Source organism: Macrotis lagotis, chromosome 1 (genome assembly GCF_037893015.1).
Source record: "Macrotis lagotis isolate mMagLag1 chromosome 1, bilby.v1.9.chrom.fasta, whole genome shotgun sequence".
Taxonomy (NCBI): Eukaryota; Metazoa; Chordata; class Mammalia; order Peramelemorphia; family Peramelidae; genus Macrotis; species Macrotis lagotis.
Window position 1 is genome coordinate 290,825,602 of NC_133658.1, and position 25,262 is coordinate 290,850,863.

Below are 25,262 nucleotides of genomic sequence, written 5' to 3' on the forward strand. Positions count from 1 at the left end.
CATTGGAAGCTCGTAGGGCTTGGAATAGAATATACCGGAAGGCAAGAGCTCAGAATGCAACCAAGAATGAACTACCCAGCAAGGCTGAATGTCCTCTTCCAGGGAAAAAGATGGACTTTCAATGAACCAGGGGAATTTCAAAGGTTCCTTTTGGAATGGCCAGAGCTGAACAGAAGGTTTGATCTCCAGATATAGGACTCAGGTGAAGCATGGAGATTGGAGGAGAGGGGGAAAATATGAGGGACTTAATGTTGATGACTGCATGTATTCCTGCATAGAAAAATGACACTGATAATACTCATATGAACCTTCTCAGCTAATAGAGCAGGTAGGGGGAGCTTTTATAGTTGAAGCACAGGAGAAAGCTGAATTCAAAGATAAAATATGGTATAAAAATGAAGTCAATAGAAAAAAGGGAAATGTAATGGGAGAAAGAAAAAGGAGAGGGGGAATAGGCCAAGATATTTCATATAATAAGATTTTTCTTAATGACAATGAGCTATAGCAATGATATGGAAGGGGAGAGGCAAGGGGGAATGAGGGAACCTTTGCTCTCATCAGAGGTGGCTAGGAGAGGAAACAGCATATATACTCAATGGGGTATAGACATCTGGAGTAAAAAGGAGGGGGGGGGGACAGGGGGAAGGGGTGGAGATGTGAATAAAGGAGGAGAGGATGGACCATGGGGGGAGAGTGGTCAAATATAACACATTTTCTTTTTTACTTTTTGCAAGGGGCTGGGATTGGAAGGCCTGCCCAGGACCATGGGGCCAGGTGGATTCTGGGCCTAAGGGGTGGTATGGGGGCTCAGGACCTCTTGGCCCCAGGACCAGGGATCTGTCTGCTGTGCCACTCAGCGACCCTACAGCAGAGTCAGAGTGAAAGGAGAGAGAAAATATAGTACATGGTAGTGGAGAAATAAGAAAGGAGGGAGTTGCGATCAGCAATGGCAAAGGTGAAAAAATATGGAAGTAACTTTTGTGATGGATTTACCATAAAGAATGTGATCCACCCATGACAAAGTTGTTGGTGTTGGAACAAAGACTGAAGCACATTTATTATTATTATTATTTGGGGGAGGGTGCAGGGCAAATGGGGCTGGGTGGCCTGCCAGGGGCCACATAGCAGGGTGGTCTTTGGGTGTCTGAGGCTGGATTTGGACCCGGGTGCTCCTGGCTCAAAGGCCAATGCTCTGTCTGCCACCCAGCCACCCCTTCTATTACTACTATTTTATTTTTATTTTGGGTCTTTTTTTTTCTTTCTTCTATTTGGTTTTTGCAGGGCAGTGGGGATCAGGTGGCTTGTATGTCACACGGCTGGGTGACTGTTGGGTCTACGGGGCTGGATGTGGGGTCGAGTGCTCGTGGCTCCAGGGCTGGTGCTTTGTCCATTGTGCCACTTGGCCATACCTACAATTATTACTATTTTTTTATTTTAATTTTTTTCTCTCCCCTTTACTTTATCGCTCAAGCAAGTCTACATTCATGGGGGGGGAAGGGGGTATTTCATTTACTCTTAAACAAGAATATTTTATTAATGTAAAAAAATTTGTACAAAATGAGAATAAAAAAATAACATTAAAAAAAAATAATGCCTGGGAATCTGTGGTCCTAATGTATTTTGTTCAGTAGCAACACTGACTGTGACATGCTGCAGTGCCTTAGGTAACAGCTAGCCATTCGTGACCACATTGCACCAAGTTTCAAAGCACTACTCACATACTTACAAAGAGAAAACAGAACAAAAGTCTGCAGTTAAGAAATGTTTCTGATCTATATTAAGAAAATAAAGGAATCTTTACATTATAACACAAATGAAGGATGTGGGAAGGATAACTGTATCTCATAAACCTTAAGAGAAACATAAAATATTAGAGTTTAATTCCTATACCCCCATATGCATAATTTTGAACTTTCTGAAGCCTCCAAAGCAAGGATCTAAATCTGATGGGAATATTAATACATTTTTCTATTTTACTTCACAAGCTCTCCCTCGCTTCATAAAACATCTGTGCCAGAGTCTAAAGCTTACTTAGAAGATAACTACATTCCCAATAATCTTCAGTGTCAATAAAATCAATTTTTTTCACTGCTACTTGAAGAGTGAGTGATGACACAGGTTTGACAAACCTGTAACAACAACTAGATTCTCTATGCAGGAAAATAACTTTTAGAAACATTAGCTCAGACATTTTTAATGCAGAGATATGCCAGAAAACCTGAGGTGAGAAGAAAAAAGAGTTAATCACTTGAGAGAGCAGGTGAATGAACATCTCAGAATAGTGATATAATCCAGGTTTTTAAAAAAGTCCATAGGTAGGGTCTTTCCTTACTAGAAGTAGAAAAGATGGCAAAAATAAATCAGGAAATTAACTCAAAAAGACATGAAAGGGTATATCAGTAGACTAAACTCTAAGTGAGGAGGGCTTTGAGCTGCAGGTGTACCAGAATTTATCAGTGCTTTCTTATCCACAGGAAGGGAAGGAAAGAAAACAAGCACTTTCCATGTACCTAGCAGAGGGCTAAGCACTTGATAAAAATATCTTATCATTTGATCTCACAAATACCCTGATTTTCAATGAAGATAATAAGACTCAGAAATTCTGGTTAGGAGCCAAAAAAGTTTTAGAAAAGGTGCCTTAGCCCTTAGCCCCCCCCCCCAAGTCTTTCTAGCAGTATTTTCTGTGTTAGGAAGGACCAAGTAGAGTGCAGTACACGAAAGTCATGGAATCTTACTGTAACATGAGAGATAATGAACATAATAAATATGAAAAAGCATGGAAAGATATGAAGTGATGCAATGTGCGAAAGAGTCAAGACACAAGAACACAATAATGGATTCAATGACAATATAAAATGGGAATAAGAACCACCATAAAATAATATAAACCAAATGTTGGAAAATTGTAAAAACCCAAGTTTGAGCCCTGAAAAGATATGGGAAGATAATTCTCTGCTCTCTGCCCCTCCCCCACCCTTCCATGGGGGCAGAACTCTGCAAATCTGGTTAGATTTTTCTCCATGTGTTAGAGTGTTGCTGTCCTTACTTAAGATATTGTTTAAAATTCTTGGTTATAAAAGATGGCTCTCTGAGGGGGAAGGAAAAGAAAACAAGGTCAAAAAGATAGCAATAAATATAAACAAAAAAAATCAGTAAATATGAAGTCTATTTTCTTATCAAAGGAAGGTGGATCATGTCCATGAGGCAAAGAAAGATCATTTTCCTACATTCCCACAAATATTTTTTCACTGTGGTCACTGATAAGAACACACTGAAATAAAATAGTTCTCTGGCATGAGTCCCTCATATCTAATAGGAATTTCAAATAGCCACTATCATCTGGCCACATAAGTCTGTAGTTGGTTCTACAGTGATAGTGACCAAAGAGGAAAAAGGATCAAGTAGTCTTTCATTCAGTTTCTGTTCTTGTTACATAGCCATCATCACCATGCTAAGCTCAAGGGTTTATTATTAATAAATGTTTTTTGTCAAGAAAATAGTACATAATAAATAGTTTGGTGGATGTGTGGGCTACTTGCAGAACACTGGTGGGTTACTTTCAGAACATTGCAATGGCAAAAGAAACCCAAACCCACTCAATCCATACACCTAGGGAAGTTAGTCAGTCCCAATCTAATTTATACTTCTGAAGATTTTCTAGAAGCTAAATCACAGAATATTTTCAGAAAGGACTTTAGCAATGGTAGAAGTAAAAAGAATGACCAGCAGAAGAGAACTGATTTTTGAATTTATGATGTGTGTTACCAAGTCACTCTTAAGAGGTAATGAAATCTGGATGAGAAGGGGATTTTACAGGATTTAGAGGCTATTATATTATTCCAGGCCCTAGGATAATAATAGCCACGAAACAGTGGAAGCAGGGCAACTAGTTTGCCTAAAGTTTATGTCTCAATCCTACAATATGCATCACAGAAGTAAGTCTGCAAGACAAAGAAATCTATGGGCAGTTTGGAGAAATAACACCTAAGTAAACTGCCTTCAGTCAGTAAATGAACAAGTATTTATTATAAATTCAAATCACTCAGACTCTCTTGGACTGGCCAAAAATAGGTGCCAGGCCCCATCTGGTCAAGGTTGGGCCCAGACTGGCTAGAAATAAATGAAAATAGTCATTATTTTGGATTTGGCCAAAAACCCTCACCAGTTTGAATTTTTTTTTTTGACTAGGAATAAGAGGCCATTCTTTGACCTCTTTCTTTTAAAAATTTTTTTTAGGTTTTTGCAAGGTAAATGGGGTTAAGTGGCTTGCCCAAGGCCACACAGCTAGGTAATTATTAAGTGTCTGAGGCCGGATTTGAACTCAGGTACTCCTGACTCCAGGGTCGGTGCTCTATCCACTGTGCCACCTAGCTGTCCTGACCTCTTTCTTTTTAAAAAAATTTTTTATTTAAGGCAATGGGGTTAAGTGACTTGCCCAAGATCACACAGATAGGTAATTATTAAGTATCTGAGGCTAGATTTGAACTCAGGTCCTCCTGACCAGGGCTGGTGCTCTATCTACTGTGCCCCTAGTTGCCCCAACTTATTTCTTTCTCACCTAGCCTTAACCACTGAATGGGCCTAGGCTCAGTTGAACTGAGAGCTATTAAAGACCTTAGCTTGAAAAGATCAAGGTCTCAGATTGCATCAAGGGCTATCTCCAGTCATCATGATTCATATCTGGCCACTGAACCCAGATGGAGAAGATGAGGTTGTGACTTTGCATGGCTCTCCCTCAATTCAATACACCTGTAAGTCATGGCATTCCTTCCCTGATATCACGGTTCTCTTTGAAAATGAAGGACGGGGCAACTAGGTGGCGCAGTGGATAGAGCACAGGCCCTGGAGTCAGGAGTACCTGGGTTCAAATCTGGCCTCAGACACTTAATAATTACCTAGCTGTGTGGCCTTAGACAAGCCACTTAACCCCATTTGCCTTGTAAAAAACCTAAAAAAAAAAAAAGTACAAACCAAAGGATATGCAAAGACAATTCTTGGACAAGAAAATCAAAGCTATCTATTGTCATATGAAAAATTACTCCAAATCATTGTTTAGAGAAATGCAAATTAAAACATCTCTGAGGTACCACCCCACAACTTTCAGATTCACTAGAAGGGATAATGATAAGGGGATGTGCAAAATCTGGGACACTAATGCATTGTTGGTGGAGTCGTGAACTGATCCAACCTTTCTGGAGAGTAATTTGGAATTATGCCCAAAGGGCAATAAAAATATGCATACCCTTTAATCAAGCAATACCACTATTGGGTCTGTATACTGAAGAGATCATGAAAAAGGGTAAAAATCCCACATGTGCAAAAATATTCACAGTAGTCCTGTTTGTAGTAGCAAAGAACTGGAAATTGAAGGGGAGAGGGAAGGGAAGGAAGGAGAAAAATAAATTGTAAAATTCAAACCTTGCAAAAAAAATGATTGGTAGAAACTATACTGTATGTAATTGGAAAACAAATAAAATATATAATTAATCAAAGAAAAGGAAGGACAAACAAGAATTTTTTGTGTCAGTACTTGTGCTAAATACTGAGGATACCAAACAAAACAAACAAAAAAACCAAAAGATAGGCCTTGCTCTCAGGGAGAGTATCATCTAATGCAGGAGACAAAATACAAACATCTATGTACAACAAGGATAAACTGGAGAAAATCAACTATAGAAAGGCACGAGCATTGAGGGGGACCATGAAAGCTTTCTTGTAGAATGTAGAATTTTTGGGCAGCTAGGTGGCACAGTGGATAACGCACAGGCCCTGGAGTCAGGAGTACCTGAGTTCAAATCTGACCTCAGACACTTAATAATTACCTAGCTGTGTGGCCTTGGGCAAGTCACTTAACCCCATTGCCTTGCAAAAACTAAAAAAAAAAAAAGTAGAATTTTAGCTGGGACTTGAGTATTATAGCCATGAGAGAAAATGCTCAGAGCAGAGAGATATTATAGTTTGATGGATAGCAAGGGGACCAATGTTAATAGACTACAGAAGAATATAGTGCGGTATATGATATAAAAAGACTGTCTGTAAGAGTAGGGGAGTACGGAGGGAGGCACTGAAGGGTAGAAGTGGGGCAGAGATAATGAAGGGCTAAAACTGCTGGAGTATTTTATATTTGAGGCTGGAGGGAATCACTAGGATTGACTGAACCCTTAGGAAGGAGGGGCACCATGGTCAGACTTGCACTTTAGGAAGATAATTCACTTTATCTGAGTGAAAGATAGATTCAAATGGAGACAGACTTTGGCCAGGAGACCAACCAGCAGATTATTTCAACAGTCCAAAAGTGATGGCAGGGTCAGAGGAGAGAAAAAAAACATACTTGAGAGATGTTGAAAAGGTAAAATTAACAAGGGCTTGGTAATATATGAAATACAGGGAGTGAGAAATAATAAGGATCTCAAGTATGAGATCATATATGTAAAGTTCTTTGCAATTCTTGAATACTATATAAAAGTTAGAAGCTAGAGAGTATGGCAGAATATGTTAAACCTGGAGTCAGGAAGATCTGCATTCAAATCTAACTTTAGATATTTACTAGCTATGTGATTGTAGGAATCATAGGAATTCCGCCTGCTTTACTTACTTCATCTATAAAATACTATAAATAGTACTTAACTCCTAGGGTTGTTGCAAGAATCAAATTAGATAATATTTGTACAGGATTATGTGAATGCAAGTTTATTTTTATTATAATTACTAATAATAGATAATAAATAATTATTACTATTTTTAGAATTTAGACAAAGTTGAAGTAAAAAGGAAAACCTTAGGCAGAAAGTCACCAACAAGGATAAAAACTTGAAGCCCAAGAGTCTGTACTATCTCCAGTCGCATATTTGAAGTTAAACTGTAAATATAACCCAGGTTCAAATTCTGGCTCTGCAGCATGTAACTGGGCTTCTCATGAAGTGGCTCTAGCAAAACACTTTAGCTCTTTAATCTTTTGTTTACTCTTTTATAAAATTAGGGACTAATTAGAGGATTCTAAACTTGGGTAAAAAATTTTTTTAAATCTTTTGATGACTTTTGATATTATTGGCTTCTTTTATGTTTTATTTTATGTATTTTAAATATCTTTTTACTGAGAAGAATCATTAAACTGCACCAGAAAGTCAAAGGATTCCATTATGTGAAAAAGGTTAAACATCTCTCAGATTCCTTTCAGTTTAAAATATTATCATCTACTCCTACCAAGTTATGTTATTATTGTCACAGGATGTGTGAGTCCTTTGTAATAGCTCTATTGTTGATTGTTAGAAAAGATGGACAATTAAAATAATGACCAAAGAACTTGAAATTAGATAGGTATATCTAATTTAGCTTTTTTAAACAATATATCACAACAATCCACAGAAAAATATATATTCAATTTAAAAATCTAATTCTGCCAAAGATCTACTTTTATGTTTGTTTCCCTGGGCTCCCAAGCAGCAGATTTTAGACTGAGTGCAGCATGATTCCTTTGAATAAAAATTTACAAAGCATTAACAGTCTCCCAAAATGTTTGATCAAAAACATTCTGAACTAATAAAAAAACATGAAGCAATATAAATGTAATGTCATGAATCAACATATGACATCAGTTAGAATCCAAAAGCTATGTATGCCAGATACACACACACGTGTGTGTGTGTGTGTGTGTGTATGTATATTTACAAGCCAATCAATATTAAAAACAACAGGTCATTAAAAAAAAAGCAAAAAGTCATTTTATTTGGCATAATTAAGGGAAGACTATTCAAAAAAAGTCACATGGAAAATCAGGAGGCATCCAAGGAAGTGGGAAACAAGGATAAGTGAAGACAAGGGCAGCCTACTGACCTTCTCTTTATATTAGTGGGACCAGAAAAACACCTAAGCAAGGATAGCACCTTTCTTGTTTCAATGAGGCTAGGGTAGGTAGCTCCAAACTAAGATAACCGCAAATCTTCTTCCATTACAACAAAGTGGGATAGGGAAAGTATATTACCAGTAAGTCTTAGGGAGGATAATAGATCACAGTATGAAACAGGAATAATAAGTCAGGACTCTGGGACTGAGGCTTCAAGACAGCTCAAGTCTTTTGGGAGTAGTGGTCACTCAGGTATTATCTGGGGACCAAGGGGATCAGTGCATGGAATGAACTAGAAATACTTACGATATTTTAGAGCAAGAAATGAGATCCCAGTCAATTAGGAAACTAATAGTTTGTAGCTATTTTCTAACCTTTTCCATGTATAGAAGTTTCTAGGGATGGTAGAATTTCAGATATGGAACAGAAAAGGAGGCACCAGAAAGAATAGCCTGTTGAACACAGAAAGATCAAACAGGAAAACCAAAGGCTTGTCCAGATTAAACAACATATACCCTAATTAGCCTCACCTATTAACATCTAAATATCCTTTACAGATGGTAAGTATGCAAAAGCTGCTTTTTTTAACATCAGAGGTAGGAATCAAGAAGTAGAAGGATGAATTACATTTTCATTTGCATTGGAAGCAAATGAAACATAATATTATTTTTGTCATTCTAGTCACTCTCCATTTTCTGTCATTCTATATAATGTCTCTCCTTTCAAAACTGGTCACTGCTGAATAGGCTCCATACTGTCACCTTGTGGGAAAAAAATCAACTGTCAGGCAGACTGTGTAGCACTGCCTCAGGCCACAAATACAATGGATGCATCCCTTCACTGAGGATCTTTGAGAGCAATTATGATCTCTTCCTAGTATTCTCTCAACCAGGAATAGCATAGAATACAGCTTTCTGTTCTAACAGAGATTTCTTCTTGTGAATAAAGTGTCATCAAGTGTTAACTGAGGATCTTCTTGGCATTCTGGTTAAGATCAAGTAAAATGTATTGGGCATTTCAGGTCAGCTGTAGGTGGAAGGAAAAGAAGAACAATAAGTTAACAAATGTTGCTTCAGAGATGAAAATAAGAAGAGAATATAGAGGGTTTAATCTAAAGGGATATCTGAAAGAAAAGTAGGAAAAGTCGAAATGAAGAGGAGGCATGGAAAAAAGGAAACTAAGAATGAGAAAAGTGTTTCTCAGGATTTTAAAAAGTTTTAATCAGACTTAGAACAATGGAAATGGATATGCCACAATGCCAGAAGAAATTCCAAATACCTCAACAAAGAAAACTGAGGTGGAAAAGTTTTCTTTTTAATCATCAGTATAGAAGTGGAAAACCACTGTATATGGATCTAAAGACATGGGTTCAGGTTCTCATTTAGACACTGCTCTAATCTCCTCTCTGGGTCTCAGCATCCTCATCAATAAAATAAGGGAATTGGGTTAAATGACCTTAAAAGTACATCCAGTTCTAAAATTTGATCTTTTGTTTTATGTAAAGAGACTACTGCTCTGCTCTTAAAATGAAACTCTATTCACTATTAATGGAGTTATGAATTTTTCCAACAATTCTGAAAAGCAATCTAGAATAATACGGAGGAAAGAAACTCCATATCCTTTGTATGTCTATACCCTTTGTTTCAGAGATTCTACTTTTAATGATATCTCAAGAAGGTCAATGATGGGAAAAAAGTTCCATATACACCATAATATAATGGCAAAAAACTGGAAACAAAGGAGATGTCCATGAGAAAAGGCTAAACAAATTATGGCATGTCAATGTAATGGAATATTACTCTGCTGTAATAATGATGACTATGATGAATGCAAAGAAATATGTAAAACCATATATGGGGGTGGCTAGGTGGCATAGTAGATAAAGCATTGGCCTTGGAGTCAGGAGTACCTGGGTTCAAATCCAGTCTCAGACACTTAATAATCACCTAGCTGCATGGCCTTGGGTAAGCCACTTAACCCCACTTGCTTTATATAAAAAAAAAAAGTAAGCAGAACCAAGAATACAATGACTAAAGTAGAAATGAAAAGAACAAAAAAAAATCTAAATTAAATGCTGAGAAATTATAATAAGCATGGTCCCCAAGAATAGATAAAAGAAGACTCCCCCCCCAATTTCTCAAAGAGGTGAGTGATGATGGATATAGTACACTATATATTTTAATGTGAAATCTTTGAAGATTAATAGTTGGTTTTGCTTAATTGGGGTTTTCTTGGCTTTTTTATTCTTCATTATAAAGAATGGCCCTATGGGTAAGGAAAGATGGAGTGATACCTGGGAAATGTAAGTGATATAAAAACAAAAAATAATAAAAAAGTTATTAAAAAAATTATACATAAACATTTGATTTGGGAGAAATGAATAGGCAACATTTAATATAAAAAGGTAGAAGGATTTTCATCGATAAGATTGTTCTTTATAATTTCAAAGAACAGACCATTCTTTTCTTTCTTTTTTTTTTTGCAAGGCAATGGGGTTAAGTGGCTTGCCCAAGGCCACACAGCTAGGTAATTATTAAGTGTCTGAGGTTGGATTTGAACTCAGGTACTCCTGACTTCAGGGCCGGAGCTCTAACCACTTCACCACCTAGCTGCCCCAAGACCATTCTTTTCTTTAAAAAAACATCCATCCATCTATCTATCTATCTATCTATCTATAGATATATAGGCAGAGCCAAGATGGCGTGTGAAGGTTAGTATTTCCTGGGAACTCCTTCCCCCCAAAACTTCAAAAGCCATCAAATTATAACTCTAGCCAAAATTTAGAGGGGCAGAACCCACAGAAAGACTGAGTGATACATTTTCCCAGTCCAAGATAACTTAGAAAAGGTGTGTTTCACCAGGACCAGGAGTTGGAAAAAGTCACAATTGCAGTGCAGCCCAGAACAGCTTGAAGGGCCAGTGAGAGCATTTTGCTACGGCAGAATGAGTATGGAGTGAGGAGCACCAGTTACCGAACCTGCAGTGAGAATCTAAAGAAACCAGCCTCCACCTCCAGAGCACAGCCCACAGATGGTAAGGAGGTCAGGGGAGACTGCAGAAATTTCTCTGCTCTCTCCCTGGGGGCAGGACTCTGCTGTTTTCCCACACTCAGATTCAGGTTGCAGTTTGGGTTTCCATACTAAGATAGGTAGCAGAGCCCCTCCTTAGAGCTCCAGAGCAGAGTGCTGTGGTCATCTACATATCAAAGCACAGGCAAGAGAGCATAAGACCTTGGAGGAATAAAGGTCCCAGTGGGGGGTCCCCCCCAAAAACCCCCCAAAGATTTGGAAGTGCTGTAAATTAGTTTTGAGCTAAGGAAATAAGTAAACAACAGAAAAAGAAGACTGACCACAGAAAATTACTTTAGTCCTATGGAAGATCAAAATATATACGCAGATGACAACAAAACTGAAGCTTCCAAATCTAAAACCTCCAAGAGAAATAGAAAATGGGCTCAGACTACGGATAAATTCAAAAAAGACTTTGAAAAGCAATTAAGGGAGGTGGAGGAAAAATTGGGAAGAGAAATGAGAGCGCTGCAGAAAAATCATAACAACCAAATCAACAGCTCGGTGAAATACAAAAAAAAATTGAAGAAAATAATATGTTAAAAACCAGTTTAGGGATGTGAGGGCAATCTGGCTGCGACATCTGTAACCCCATTGATTGCCAGGGTTGATTCGGCTGATCTGGCTGGCTAGGCGGGTGTCCCCTTCCTCCCTCACCACTCCATGTGCATCCCTCCTGAAGCTGCGTGCTCAGTCAAAGAGGAAGAAGACCTTCCCCAATAGAGGCGTACTGTTCTTCGGTCAAGGGTATACAAGTAGCTGGTGCTCCCCTGCTAGAACAAGCTCCCAAGGTCCATTACTCAAAAACCAGTTTAGGCCAAATGGAAAAAGCAAAACAAAAGACAAATGAGGAGAAGAATGCCTTAAAAAGCAGAATTGGCCAGCTGGAAAAGGACATTAAAAAAGGTCTCTGAAGAAAATAACTCCTTCAAATGCAGAATGGAATTAAAGGAAGCTGATGACTTTGCAAGAAATTAGGAAGATATAAAACTTCCAAAAAAAGCCAAAAAATTAGAAGAAAATGTGAAATATCTCATTGGAAAAACAACCAACCTCGAAAACAGATGCAGAAGAAATAATTTTAAAATTATTAGGCTACCTGAAAGTCAGGACCAGGAAAAGAGCCTAGACCTTCATTTTTCAAGAAATAATAAAGCAAAATTGCCCTGAGAACCTAGAAGCAGAGGGTAAAATAGAAATTGAGGGAATTCACTGGCCACCTCTTGAAAGAGATCCCAAAAGAAAAACTTCCAGGAATAGTATAGCCAAATTCCAAAACTCCCAAGTCAAAGAGAAAATTCTAAAAGCTGCCAGAAACAAACAATTCAACTACCGAGGCTCCATAGTCAGTATTACACAGGATCTAGCAGCATCTACATTAAGGGCTCATAGGGATTGGAATACGATATTATGGAAGGCAAAAGAGCTTGGTTTACAACTGAGAATCAACTACTCAGCAAAACTGAACATCCTCTCTCTTTCAGAGGAAAAGATGGATTTTCAATGAAACAGGGGACTTTCAGACTTTCCTACTGAAACAACCAGAGCTGAACAGAAAGTTTGATCTCCAAATACAGGACTCTGGTGAACCACAGAGGTGGTAGAAAAGAAGGACTAATTATGACAAACTTAATGATACTGAACTGTTTGTATTCCTGTATGGGAAGAAGATATTGATAACTCATATGAACTTTCTCATTTATATGAGCTATTAGAAGGAGCATATATAGACAAGGCACAGGAAGGAGCAGAATATAATGGTATAATATAGTAAAAAGATGGAGTCAATGGGTGATAAAGGAAAGTACTGGTAGGAAGGGAAAGGAGAGGAAGGAAGAACTAAGAAATTTCACATAAGAGTCAAGAAAAAGCTTTTTCAATGAAGTGGAACAGGGGAAGGTGAGGGGGAATGAGTGAGCCTTCACTCTCATCAGAAATGATTCAGAGAGGAAATAACATACACACTTAATAAGGTATAGAAATCTATTTTACCCTAGAGAAAAATGAGAAGAAAGGGATGGGATAAGGGGGAATGGGGGGAAGGAAGGCGGGGAATAGGTGACAGAAGAGAGGGAAGGTTGTGGACAGGCCATACTTTTGGACAGGGCCAGAATGAAAGGAGAGAGAGAGAACAGAATAAATGAGAGTGGGGAGGAATAGAATGGAGGGAAATACAGCTAGTAATAGTAACTGTGAGAAAAATATTGAAGCAACTTCTCTGGTGGACTTATGATAAAGAAAGCAACTCACCCCAGAGACAGAGCCATTGGAATCTGAACACAGACTGAAGTACATTTTTTTTTTCTCTCTCTCACTATTCTTCAGGTTTCTCATCTTCTTGGCGGGGGGGGGTATGCTTACCCTTATAACAAAATTATTGTAATAATAAAAAATAAATATATGATGAAAAATAAATTTACTTATTATTTCAACTACATGCAAAGATAATTTTCAACATACATTTTTTAAAAATTTTTATTTAAGGCAATGGGGTTAAGTGACTTGCCCAAGGTCACACAGCTAGGTGATTGTTAAAGCATCTGAGTCAAAATTTGAACTCATATCCTCCTGACTCCAGGGCAGGTGCTCCATACAGTGCGTCACCTAGCTGTCCCCAACAAATTAAAAATCCCCAATTAAATACCAAATTAGAAATTCTAAAAATTAAAGAAGAAATTAATAAAAACAAAAGCAAAAAAACTATTGAATTAATAAATAAAACCAAAAGTTGGTTTTATGAAAAAACCAATAAAATTGATAAACTTCTGGTCAATTTGATTAAAAAAAGAAGAAAACCAAATTGCTAGTATCACAAATGAAAAAGGTGAACTCACCACCAATGAGGAAGAAATTAAAGTAATAATTCAAAATTATTTTGCCCAACTCTATGCCAATAAATTGGATAATCTAAGTGAAATGGATGAATATTTACAAAAATATAAGTTGCCCAGGTTGAATGAAGAGGAGATTAAATACCTAAACAACCCTATCTCAGAAAAAGAAATTCAACAAACCATCATTGAACTCCCTAAGAAAAGATCTCCAGGGCCTAATAAAGATTCACAAGTGAATTCTACCAAACATTTAAGGAGCAATTGGTTCCAATTCTATATAAACTCTTTGGAAAAATACAGAAAAACAGGGAAAGATGGAACTCTGCCTCTTTCTATGAAACCAATATGGTGCTGATACCTAAAACAGGAAGAGTTGAAACAGAGAAAGAAAATTACAGACCTATCTCCTTCATGAATATAGATGCAAAAATCTTAAATAAAATTTTAGCAAAACAATTACAACAAGTTACCACTGGGATAATACATTATGATTAAGTAGGATTTATCCCAGGAATACAGGGTTGGTTCAATATTAGGAAAACTGTTAGTATAATCAATTATATCAACAACAAACCTATCAGAAATTATATGATCCTATCAATAGATGCTGAAAAAGCTTTTGACAAAATGCAGCATCCATTCCTACTAAAAACACTAGAGAGTATAGGAATAAATGGACTGTTCCTTAGTATCTATCTGAAAACATCAACAAGCATTATATTCAATGGGGAGAGGTTAGAGGCATTCCCAATAAGATCAGGAGTGAAAAAAGGATGCCCATTATCACCACTACTATTCAATATGGTATTAGAAATGTTAGCTTTGGCAATTAGAGAAGGAAAAAAGAAACTGAAGGAATTAGAATTGGGAAAGAAGAGACAAAACTCTCACTCTTTGCAGATGACATGATGGTCTACCTAGAGAATCCCAAGAAATCATCCAAAAAACTACTGGAAACAATTAGCAATTTTAGCAAAGTTTCAGGATATAAAACAAACCCTCATAAATCCTCAACTTTTCTATATATGTCTAGCAAGATACACCAGGAAGAACTAGAAAGAGAAATCCCATTCAAAGTAACCTCAGACAATAGAAAATACCTGGGAGTCTATTTGCCAAGACAGACTCAGAAACTTTTTGAAAACAATAATAAAACACTTCTCACACAAATTAAATCAGATTTAAGTAACTGGGCAAATATCAACTGCTCGTGCATAGGTAGAGCTAATATAATAAAAATGATAATTCCACCAAAACTAAACTCCCTATTTAGTGCCCTACCAATCAAAATTCCAGTTACTTTAATGAGTCAGAAAAAGTTGTAAGTAAATTCATATGGAGAAATGAAAAGTCAAGCATTTCCAGATATTTAATGAAAAAAAGTACAAAAGAAGGGGGCTTATCCCTACCTGATCTAAAATTACATTATAAAGCATCAGTCATCAAAACTGTTTGGTATTGGGGGCGGCTAGGTGGCGCAGTGGATAAAGCACCGGCCCCGGAGTCAGGAGTACCTGGGTTCAAATCTAGTCTCAGACACTTAATAATTCCCTAGCTGTGTGGCCTTGGGCAAGCCACTTAAACCCATTTGCCTTGCAAAAAAAAACTAAAAAAAAAAAAGACTGGTATTGGCTAAGAAATAGTGTGATGGATCAGTGGTATAATAGACTAGGTGCAATAGCAGGAAATGATTATAGTAATCTGCTGTTTGATAAACCCAAAGAATCCAGCTATTGGGATAAAAACTCTCTTTCATAAAAACTGCTGGGAAAATTGGAAGTTAGTATGGAAGAAACTTAGATTAGACCAACACCTCACACCCTTTACCAAGATAAGATCCAAATGGATACAGGATTAGACATAAAAAACAACACTATAAGCAAATTAGAAGATCAAGGACTAGTTTACCTGTCAGATCTATGGAAAGGGGAGCAGTTTATGACTAAGGAAGAGATGGAAAACATCACCAAAAACAAACTAGATGATTTTGATTATATTAAATTAAAAGCTTTTGCACGATAAAACCACTGTAACCAAGATCAAAAGAAATGTAGTAAACTGGGAAACAATCCTTACAACTAATGATTCTGACAAAGGACTCATTTCTAAAATATACAGAGAACTAAGTTATATTAAAAAAAAAAAGTCATTCCCCAATTGACAAATGGTCAAAGGATATGCAAAGGCAATTTACAGATGAGGAGATCAAAGCAATCCATAGCCATATGAAAAATTGCTCTAAATCATTAATTATTAGAGAAATGCAAATTAAACCTTCTCTGAGGTACTACCTCACACCTCTCAGACTGACCAATATGACCAGAAATGATAATGATCATTGTTGGAAGGGTTGTGGGAAAGCTGGGGCACTGTTACACTGCTGGTGGAGCTGTGAACTCATCCAACCTTTCTGGAGAGAAATTTGGAACTACACCCAAAGGGCAACAAAAATGTGTATACCCTTTGATCCAGCAATACCACTACTGGGTCTATACCTTGAAGAGATGATGGAAAAGGGTAAAAACATCACTTATACAAAAATATTCATAGCAGCCCTGTTTGTGGTGGCAAAGAATTGGAAATCAAGTAAATATCCTTCAATTGGGGAATGGCTTAACTGTAGTATATGTATGTCATGGAACACTATTGTTCTATTAGAAACCAGGAGGGACAGGAATTCAGAGAAGCCTGGAGGGATTTTCATGAACTGATGCTGAGTGAGATGAGCAGAACCAGAAAAACACTGTACACCCTAACAGCAACATGGGGGTGATGATCAACCTTGATGGACTTGCTCATTCTATCAGTGCAACAATCAGGGACAATTTTGGGCTATCTGCAATGGAGTATACCATCTGTGTCCAGATAAAGAGCCGTGGAGTTTGAGCAAAGTTCAAGGACTATTCCCTTTAATTTAGAAAAAAAAATAGATATCTTATTGTCTGATCTTGTTATCTCTTATACTTTTTGTTTCTTCCTTAAGGATATGATTTCTCTCTCATCATACTCAATTTGGATCAATGTACAACATGGAAACAAAGTAAAGACTGACAAATTGCTTTCTGTGGGGGGGAGGGATGTAAGATGGGGAAAAATTGTAAAATCTTTAATAAAAGAATAAAAGGGAAAAAAATGGAAAATAGTCTGCTTTGCTCTGTATTCAACACTCCATAATTCTTTCTCTGGATATGGATGGTACTTTCCATGATAAGTCCTTTGAATTGTCTTGGATCATTGTACTTCTGATAAGAGTTAAGTTCATCATAGTTGATAATCACACAATGTAGGGATTTCTATTCTAAATCATGCTGGCAGTGAGATACACTATTGTCAGCTTAAAGTACTTAAATTTTACTCCTTAAGAAGCTGATGTGCTACAGGGTTTTGAGCCTAAGAATGACATTTCATATGTATAGCTCTTGTCATAGATTATGTTGCAATGTATAGGATGGATTAGAAATAATGGAAACAGAGACAGCTAGGTAGAGCAGTGAATAGAGCACCAACCCTGGATTCAGGAGGACCTGACTTCAAATCCAGCCTCAGACACTTAACATTTACTAACTGTGTGACCTCAAGCAAGACACCAACTTCAGTACCTTAAAAAAAAAAAGAAAGAAATAATGGAAACATCCCACAGTATGCTAACTTCATTGTAGTTTTAAAGAGGAAAGAGAAATAGAGGCAAATTCAAAAGGAAAGCTTTTTTTAAAAAAGGTTATAGGGCAAAGTCAAAATAGCTGAGTAAAGGCAGGTTCTCACCTGAGATCTACCAAATTCGAGTCCGTTAAACAATACACCAAAATGCATGAACAGAGGCTGAGTAAAGTGAGCAGAATCAGAATATTGTACACATTAATAGTAACATTGTGAGATGATAACTATGATGGATTTAGCTACTCTTAGTAGTTCAGTGATCAGACATTTCTAAAAAATGTAATGGTAAATGCCATTTGCATTTGGAGAAAAAATTCTGGAGTGTGAATGCATAGCAAAGCGTACTTTTGCTTACTTTATAAAACTTGTTTTATCAAACCAAAAAAAAACACAGAATCTGAATGAATACTATGTTCGCTTTTTAAAAAATTTTTCATTTTTTCTTCCTATTTCAAGTTTTCTTTCTTTTTCTTTAGTCCTAATTACTCATATACAAAATGACTAATATGTAAACATGCTAAACACAAATGTACACGTACAACATTCACTAGATTGTTTGCAGCTAAGGACAAGGGCAGGGCAGGAAGGGAAGGCAGAAAAAAATTGAGTAACTTATAAATATGAGTGTGGAAATATTTTTATAACATGTAAGTGGAAAAATAAAATAAAATAACAATCAAGAATATCTGTTTTATATTTTCTTTTTTTCCTCATTTTTTTCTTTCAGTTCTGATTCTTCTTTCACAATATGATTAATATGGAAACATATTAAACAAGACTGTACATGTACAATGTATATCAGACTGTTTGCTACTATGGGAAGGGGAGAGGAAAGAGAGTAGTAGAAAAATGTGGAACTCAAAAGCTTACAAAAAAAGGATGTTGAAAACTATCTTTACATATAATTGGAAAAAAGAAAATAACATTAAAAATTTGGGGGGGGCAGTTAGGTGACACAGTGGATAGAGAACCGGCCCTGGAGTCAGGAGGACCTGAGTTCAAATCCAGCCTCAGACACCTAATAATTACCTAGCTGTGTGGCCTTGCAAAAAAAAAAAAAACGTAAAAAAAAAATTTGAAATAACACATCAAAAGGAATTCTAGAGTGGTGAGACCAACAAAAGGGTGGGTAAAACAATATTTCAGACCAAGACAATTTATGAGGTCAGCAGGTAAGATCTGTCTCACTGTTGATGAGAGTAGAGCACAGTCTAGTGCAGGTCTTAAGAGGTTCTGAAAACCACAAATAGTAAAAGGATCAGAAAACTGATCAGAAGGAGATTACAGATGACCTTTTGCTGGCACTGAGAGAAGGACTCTGCAGCACTACCGATACAGTTTCAGATCTCAGTTCCAGAGTGAGGAGAATCACTAATGGAAACTGGTCTCAGTTCCAGGGCAGAAAAAATTGCTTTTGGTTACTCATAGACCAGGTTACTCACAGAGCACAAACCAGGAGAGAAGTGATGACACTTATCCTTAGAACATAACACCTTGGAAGAACTGAAAACTTACAGACCCCCCTCAGAACTTGCTCTGAAAATAGGATTATGAAAAATCCAATGCTTGGGGATAATGCCTCCTCCACTCAAGAGCAGAACCCAATTTTAACATTACGTTAAATGTCAAGAAACAGGATGGAAAAATGAACAAATGGTAAAAGAATTTGACCACAGAAAGTTATTTGTGACAGGAAAGTGCAAAAAAAGAAGACATCAAAGTCAAAATAGCTATACTCAAAGCCTAAAAGAAAAACGTAAATAACTTCAGAAACAAGAAGAATTCCTGGAAGAACCAGAAAGGATTTTAAAAATCAAATAAAAGACATAGAGGAAAATTTGAGAAAACATGAAAAAAGAATTACCAGTTGGATAAAGGATGCAATCCCTCCCTCAAATATAAAATAAATCAATATCCTAAAGAAGTATACCTGGGCAATTAGATGACACAGTGGATAGAACAGTGGCCCTGGAATCAAGAAGACCTGAGTTCAAATCTGACCTCAGACATTTACTAGCTATGTGACCCTGGGCAAATGATTTAACCTCAAATGCCCCCTCTCCACACCCTCCCAAAAAACTAGGTCACTTCATGTTAAAATTGGGTTCTGTTCTTGAGTGGAGAAGGCATTATCCCCAAGCACTGGATTTTTCATAATCTTATTTTCAGAGCAAGGGTAAAATAGACACAAAAATCCACTTAAAAAAAGCACTCTTTAAAAAAAAGGAGAACTGGTCAATTTGAAAAGGAGGTACAAAAACTGAGTGAAGAAATAATTCCTTAAAAATTAGAATGGGGGGGTGGGGGCAGCTAGGTGGCTCAGTGGATAGAGTACTGGAAAAGAGTTAGGAAGACCTGTGTTCAAAGCCAGTCTCAGACACTTAATAATTACCCAGCTCTGTGACCTTGGGCTAGTAACTTAACCCCACTACCTAGCAAAAACGAACAAACAAAAAAGAATTGGCAAGAAGAAACTAGTGACTCCAAGAGACATCAAGAAATAGAAAATAGAAGAAAATATGAATTATCTTACTGGGAAAAAAAAATGACCTGGAATATAGATTGAGGAGACAAAATTTAAGAATTATCATGGGTGGCTAGGTGGCGCAATGGATAGAGCACTAGTCCTGGAGCTAGGAGTACCTGAGTTCAAATGTGACACTTAGTAATTACATAGCTGCCTCCTTGGGCAAGCCACTTAACCCCATTTGCCTTGCAAAATCAAAAAAAGAATTATCAGATTTCCTGAAAGACATGATTAAGGGCAGCTTAGATGGTGCAGTGGAGAGAGCACCAGCCCTGGAATCAGGAGGACCCGAGTTCAAATCCAGCCTCAGATACTTAATAATTGCCTAGCTGTGCGACTTTAGGCAAGTCATTTAACCCCACTGCCTAAAAATAAAATAATAAAAAAAAGAAAGTCATGATAAAAAAAAAGGAGCATAGACATCATCTTTCAAGAAATTATCAAGGGGCAGCTGGGTGGCACAGTGAATAGAGCACCGGCCCTGGAATCAGGAGTACCTGAGTTCAAATCCAGCCTCAGACACTTAATAATTACCTAGTTGTGTGGTCTTAGGCAAGCCACTCAACCCCATTGCCTTGAAAAACCTAAAAAAAAAAAAAATTATCAAGGAAAACTACCATGATATCCTAAAACACGAGGGTAAAATAGAAATGGAAAGAATTCACCAGTTACCTCCTGAAAGAGATTCCAAAGGGCAGAGCCAAGATGGCAGAGCCAAGGCAGGATATTCCAGAAGTTCTCCCCTAGACTACTCCAAATGCCTTTAAATTATGACTAACTAAATTCTACAATGATGGAACCCATAGAAAGACTAAGTAAAACAATTTTCCAGCCCAAGACAACTAGGAAGATCCATGGGAAGGGTCTGTTACACTGAGATTGGTAAGGGCCACAGTGCAGCCCAGGGTGGCAGCTGGAGCAAATTGGCTCCAACCATCTTTGAGGGTTGCCTGGGTCCAAGGCAGCAGGAGAGTTTCCAGACCTCTCAGTTAAGAGAATGACAAGGACAACAAGAGTGGGAAAAGCAGGTTCAGACCAGGGAACCAGAAGCAGGCCTTGCGGAGCCACCTAGCAACTGCTTAGCCCACAGTTGGTAAGGGGATCAGGGGAGACTGCAGGGGTCTCACTGCTATTCCTGGAGCAAGACTCTGCATCTTTGCCCATACTCAGATCCAGGTTGCAGTCTGGGGTTCCTCAGAAAGTACATCCTCCACCCTCAAAGCAGAATAAATGGGAGTGGGGAGAAATAGGATGGAGGGAAATACAGCTAGCAATAGCAACTGTGAGAAAAAAATATTGAAGCAACTTCTCTGATGGACTTTTGATAAAGAATGCGATTCATCCCAAAGACAGAGCTGATGGTATCTGAATACAGACTGAAGCACCAAAAAAAAAATAGAGATATTCCAAAATGAAAACTCCCAAGAATATTTATAGCCAAATTTCAGAAGTCTTGGGTCAAGGAGAAAATACTACAAGCAATCAGAAAGGGCTAATTTAATTATCACAGTCAAGATAACACAAGATTTAGCAGCTTTTACATTAAATAACCAAAAAGCTTGGAATATGAGATTCCAGAGAACAAAGGAGGTAGAATTACAACCAAGAATCACTGACCTATTAAAACAAGAGTATAATCCTTCAGGGGGAGGGGATGGGGGTGGGGGTAACAGGAGGGGATGGATTTTTAATGAAATCTTTGACTTTCATATGTAAATATAAATGACTTTCAAGCATTTTTTTTATTTAGGATTTTGCAAGGCAAATGGGGTTAAGTGGCTTGCCCAAGGCCACACGGCTAGATAATTATTAAGTGTATGAGGCCGGATTTGAACCCAGGTACTCCTGACTCCAGGGCAGGTACTTTATCCACTGTGCCACCTAGCCACCCCTTTCAAGCATTTCTGAGGAAAATTATGTTTGTCCTTCACTCTCAAAGACCATGACATCAGGGAGATGATGCCATGACAATCACAGGTATTTGAGTGAGGGGGTGCTGTGCTAAGTCACCAGCCTTACTTTCTTCTCCAGAGCCATCTGGGTCTAATGGCCAGATAGGAATCAGAACAACTAGAGATGGCCCTGGATGCAAGGCAATCAGGGTTAAGTAATTTGCCCAAGGTCACAGAGCTAATAAGAGGCAAGTGTCTGAGACTGGATTTGAACTTCTGTTCTCCTAACTCCAAGGTCAGTACTCTAATCACTGTGCCACCTACCAGAGCTGAATAGAAAATCTGACTTGCAAATATAAGACTCAAGAGAAGCATGAAAAGGTAAACAGGAAAGAGAAATCATCAAGGATTCAATAAAGTTAAACTATTTACATTCTTACTTGAGATGACATTTGTAATTTCAAGAACTTTATCATTATTAGATCAATTAGAAGGAGTCTATATAGACAAGAGAGCATAGATTTAAGTTGACTACAATGAGATATCTAAAGTAAATAAAATTAAGGGGTGAGAAAGAAGGATGACTATGATGGGATGATAAAATTAAATTCAGGGTTAAGAAAGGCACTAAAGAAGGGAGTGGTATTAATGGGGTAAATTATCTCATATGAAATAGGAAGTGGAGAAAAAGAGGGGGCTAGATAACAGAACTTTAATTCTTATCAGAACTGGCTCAAAGAGGGAACATAAGTAGTGGGGAAGGAGGGTTGATAGAAGGGAGAGATCTAAGTCATATGAAAAAATGCTCTAAATCACAATTGATTAAAGAAATGCAATACCTATCAGATTGGCTAATATTACAGAAAAGGATAATGACAAATGTTAGAGGGGATGTGGGAAACTGGAATACTAATTCTAGCATTGTTGATGGAGTTGTGAACTGATTCAACTATTCTGGAAAACAATTTGGGTCTATGCTCAAAGGGCTAAAAAATCAAGGGGATGGTTATCATTTGGGGAATGGCTGAACAAATTGTGGTTTATGTTATGATTAAAAGACTATTAAAATAAGGGGCGGCTAGGTGGCACAGTGGATAAAGGACCGGCCCTGGAGTCAGGAGTACCTGGGTTCAAATCCGGTCTCAGACACTTAATAATTACCTAGCCGTGTGGCCTTGGGCAAGCCACTTAACCCCGTTTGCCTTGCAAAAAAAAAAAAAAAAACTAAAAAAAAAAGACTATTAAAATAAAGTACTATTGTCCTTTAAGTAGCAATGAGGTAGTTTGCTTTTAGGAAAATCAGCAAAGACTTTCATGAACTGATACAGAGTGAAGTGAGCAGAACCAAGAGAACAGTATATACAGCAACAGCAAAATTGTAAGATGATCAACTGTGAATGACTTAGTTATTTTCAGCAACACAACAACATAAGCCAATTCCGAAGGACTTTAAATGAAAAATGCTACCTACCTCCAGAGAAAGAAAGATGGAGTCTGAATGCCAAACGAGGCACAGTTTTTCCCTTATTTTTCTTTCACAACATGATCTATGTTTTGCATGACTGAACATGTATAACTTATCAAACTGCTTGTCTTCCCAATGAAGGTGACCGGAAGGAAAAAATTTGGAATGCTAAATTTTTGAAAACAGTTTTAAAATTGTTTTTACATGTAACTGGAAAAAAAAATCCAAAAACACCCAAAACAAATTACAAAAAATTTAAGGAGAAAAATGAAAAGTGGTTCCCTTAATGACACCCTTGTTTAAAATCAGAAAATTCTGACAGTCCTTTATGATTATCCAAGTCATAATTTTAAATGGCAATAGGGACACATCTATTTCTGCACAGCTTGTTAAAACAACTGTGAAGCAAGACAGCAGGAAGGTCTGCTTTACACATAACCATCTGAACTCCAAAGACTGGAAGTGATGCCACTCATTTTCACAAGGAAATGTCACCTCTCCTCACCCAAGAACAGGATTTTGTGCTCCCAATTCAGTTTGTGAGGTGAAAAATCACACTCATGAAGGAGATGAAATGAGTCATTATGTTAAACAGTAATCTTCTCAGACCCCACATAGAGCTTAGTCCCTGGAATCTTGAACTAGCTTCTCTACAAAATAACATTTAACCTAACTTAGAATTGCCTTGGCTTTGCCAGGCAACTGGAAAACCAGAAACACTAAATTTAGGAATCTCTACAAATTACTACTAAATAAGGACATGAGTGTGTTGACCAATAGTTTTTTCCTATTATGCCACTCAATATCAACTAAAAAGTAGAGGAAAGTATCAAACTTACTAAAATAATGGAGTCTCAAGCATTAGAAGAGAAGTCACAAAAAAAAAATTAACTTACCTTTTCCATCTGTTGCTGAGGCTTCTTGTAAATGTCTTATAGACCTAAAAATAAATATTCAGTGAGCACAAATTAGCTCTTGAATTTACATTTCTTTTTTCAGGCTCTGCCATTAACAATAACTTGAGGCAATTTCTTTAATACTTCTGAATGTCAATAATTTTTTAAAATGAAGTGAGGGTGGAACAAATGATTTTTTAAATAAAGACTGGATTGGAAATTGGAATTCTACAATGTCAGAATTGGTAGGGATCTGAGACCATTTCCCCTACTACATATGCAACAAATGGTTGTCCAACCTTTGTCTGAAGTCTCTAATGAGGCAAAACTATGTGTTCCAGAGGCAGCCTGGGAAGTTTTTCTTCATATCAAGTTTTAATCTGTCTCTGCCACTTATCACCTTGTACTCTAATTCTGCTTACTGGGGACAAATAGAGCAAATGAAATCTCCCTTCTAATTAGCTCTTCAGATATTGTTGAGTTCGGGACTTTTTAGGAGTTGGAGAATGGTGTGTGTGTGTATACCAAAGGTCTTCTAGATGAAGAAAAAGGGGAAAGAAATAAGTATTTAAAGAGTTCTTTCTACTGTGGTAAGCACTCATTTGATCCTCACATCTCTGTAAGGTAGGTGCTGTTATTATCTTCATTTAACAGTTAAGGAAAATGAGGCAAATAGATGTGAAGGGACTTTCCAGGGTCATGCTGCTAATTAGTGTCTGATGAGGGTTTTGAACTCAGGTCTTCCTAACTCTAGGCCTAGAGCTCTAACCACCTAACTGCCTCTGGATACTGTGTGGCTGCCAGTACACTCTGTAGCTATCCATCAGCTATCCCTTATTTCTTCTTTAAGAAACAAAAGAAAGAAAAAAAAAGGTTTTATTAGTCATTTCTGAATATATCCATATTGAGGCTATGCTTCTAGCAAGTTCACTGTTTTTAAAGTCAATAAGCATTTGTGGGGCAAAAAAACATTATGACATGTACCATGACAAGATTGAAAAAAAAGATTTCAAACTTTTAAGAATATAAAATGCTCCATTCATAGCCACCAGAGCAAAGAATAAGTTGTACAGGAAGATA

The 25,262-nt window shown here is 37.3% G+C and overlaps 1 protein-coding gene across 7 annotated transcripts in view; it reads right to left on the minus strand.

The window, feature by feature from the left end:
- Window positions 1–25,262, minus strand: part of GPR107 (G protein-coupled receptor 107) — a 147,378-nt gene that overhangs the window by 74,338 nt on the left and 47,778 nt on the right. For 6 of the 7 annotated variants that reach the window (XM_074210951.1, XM_074210953.1, XM_074210949.1 and 3 more), the window contains exon 14: window positions 24,183–24,226. In XM_074210951.1, coding sequence (XP_074067052.1) covers window positions 24,183–24,226 — 44 coding nt within the window. Of the gene's footprint in view, window positions 1–946; window positions 8,870–24,182; window positions 24,227–25,262 lie in introns of those variants that run through there. The other variant, XM_074210955.1, reaches the window with a different exon arrangement.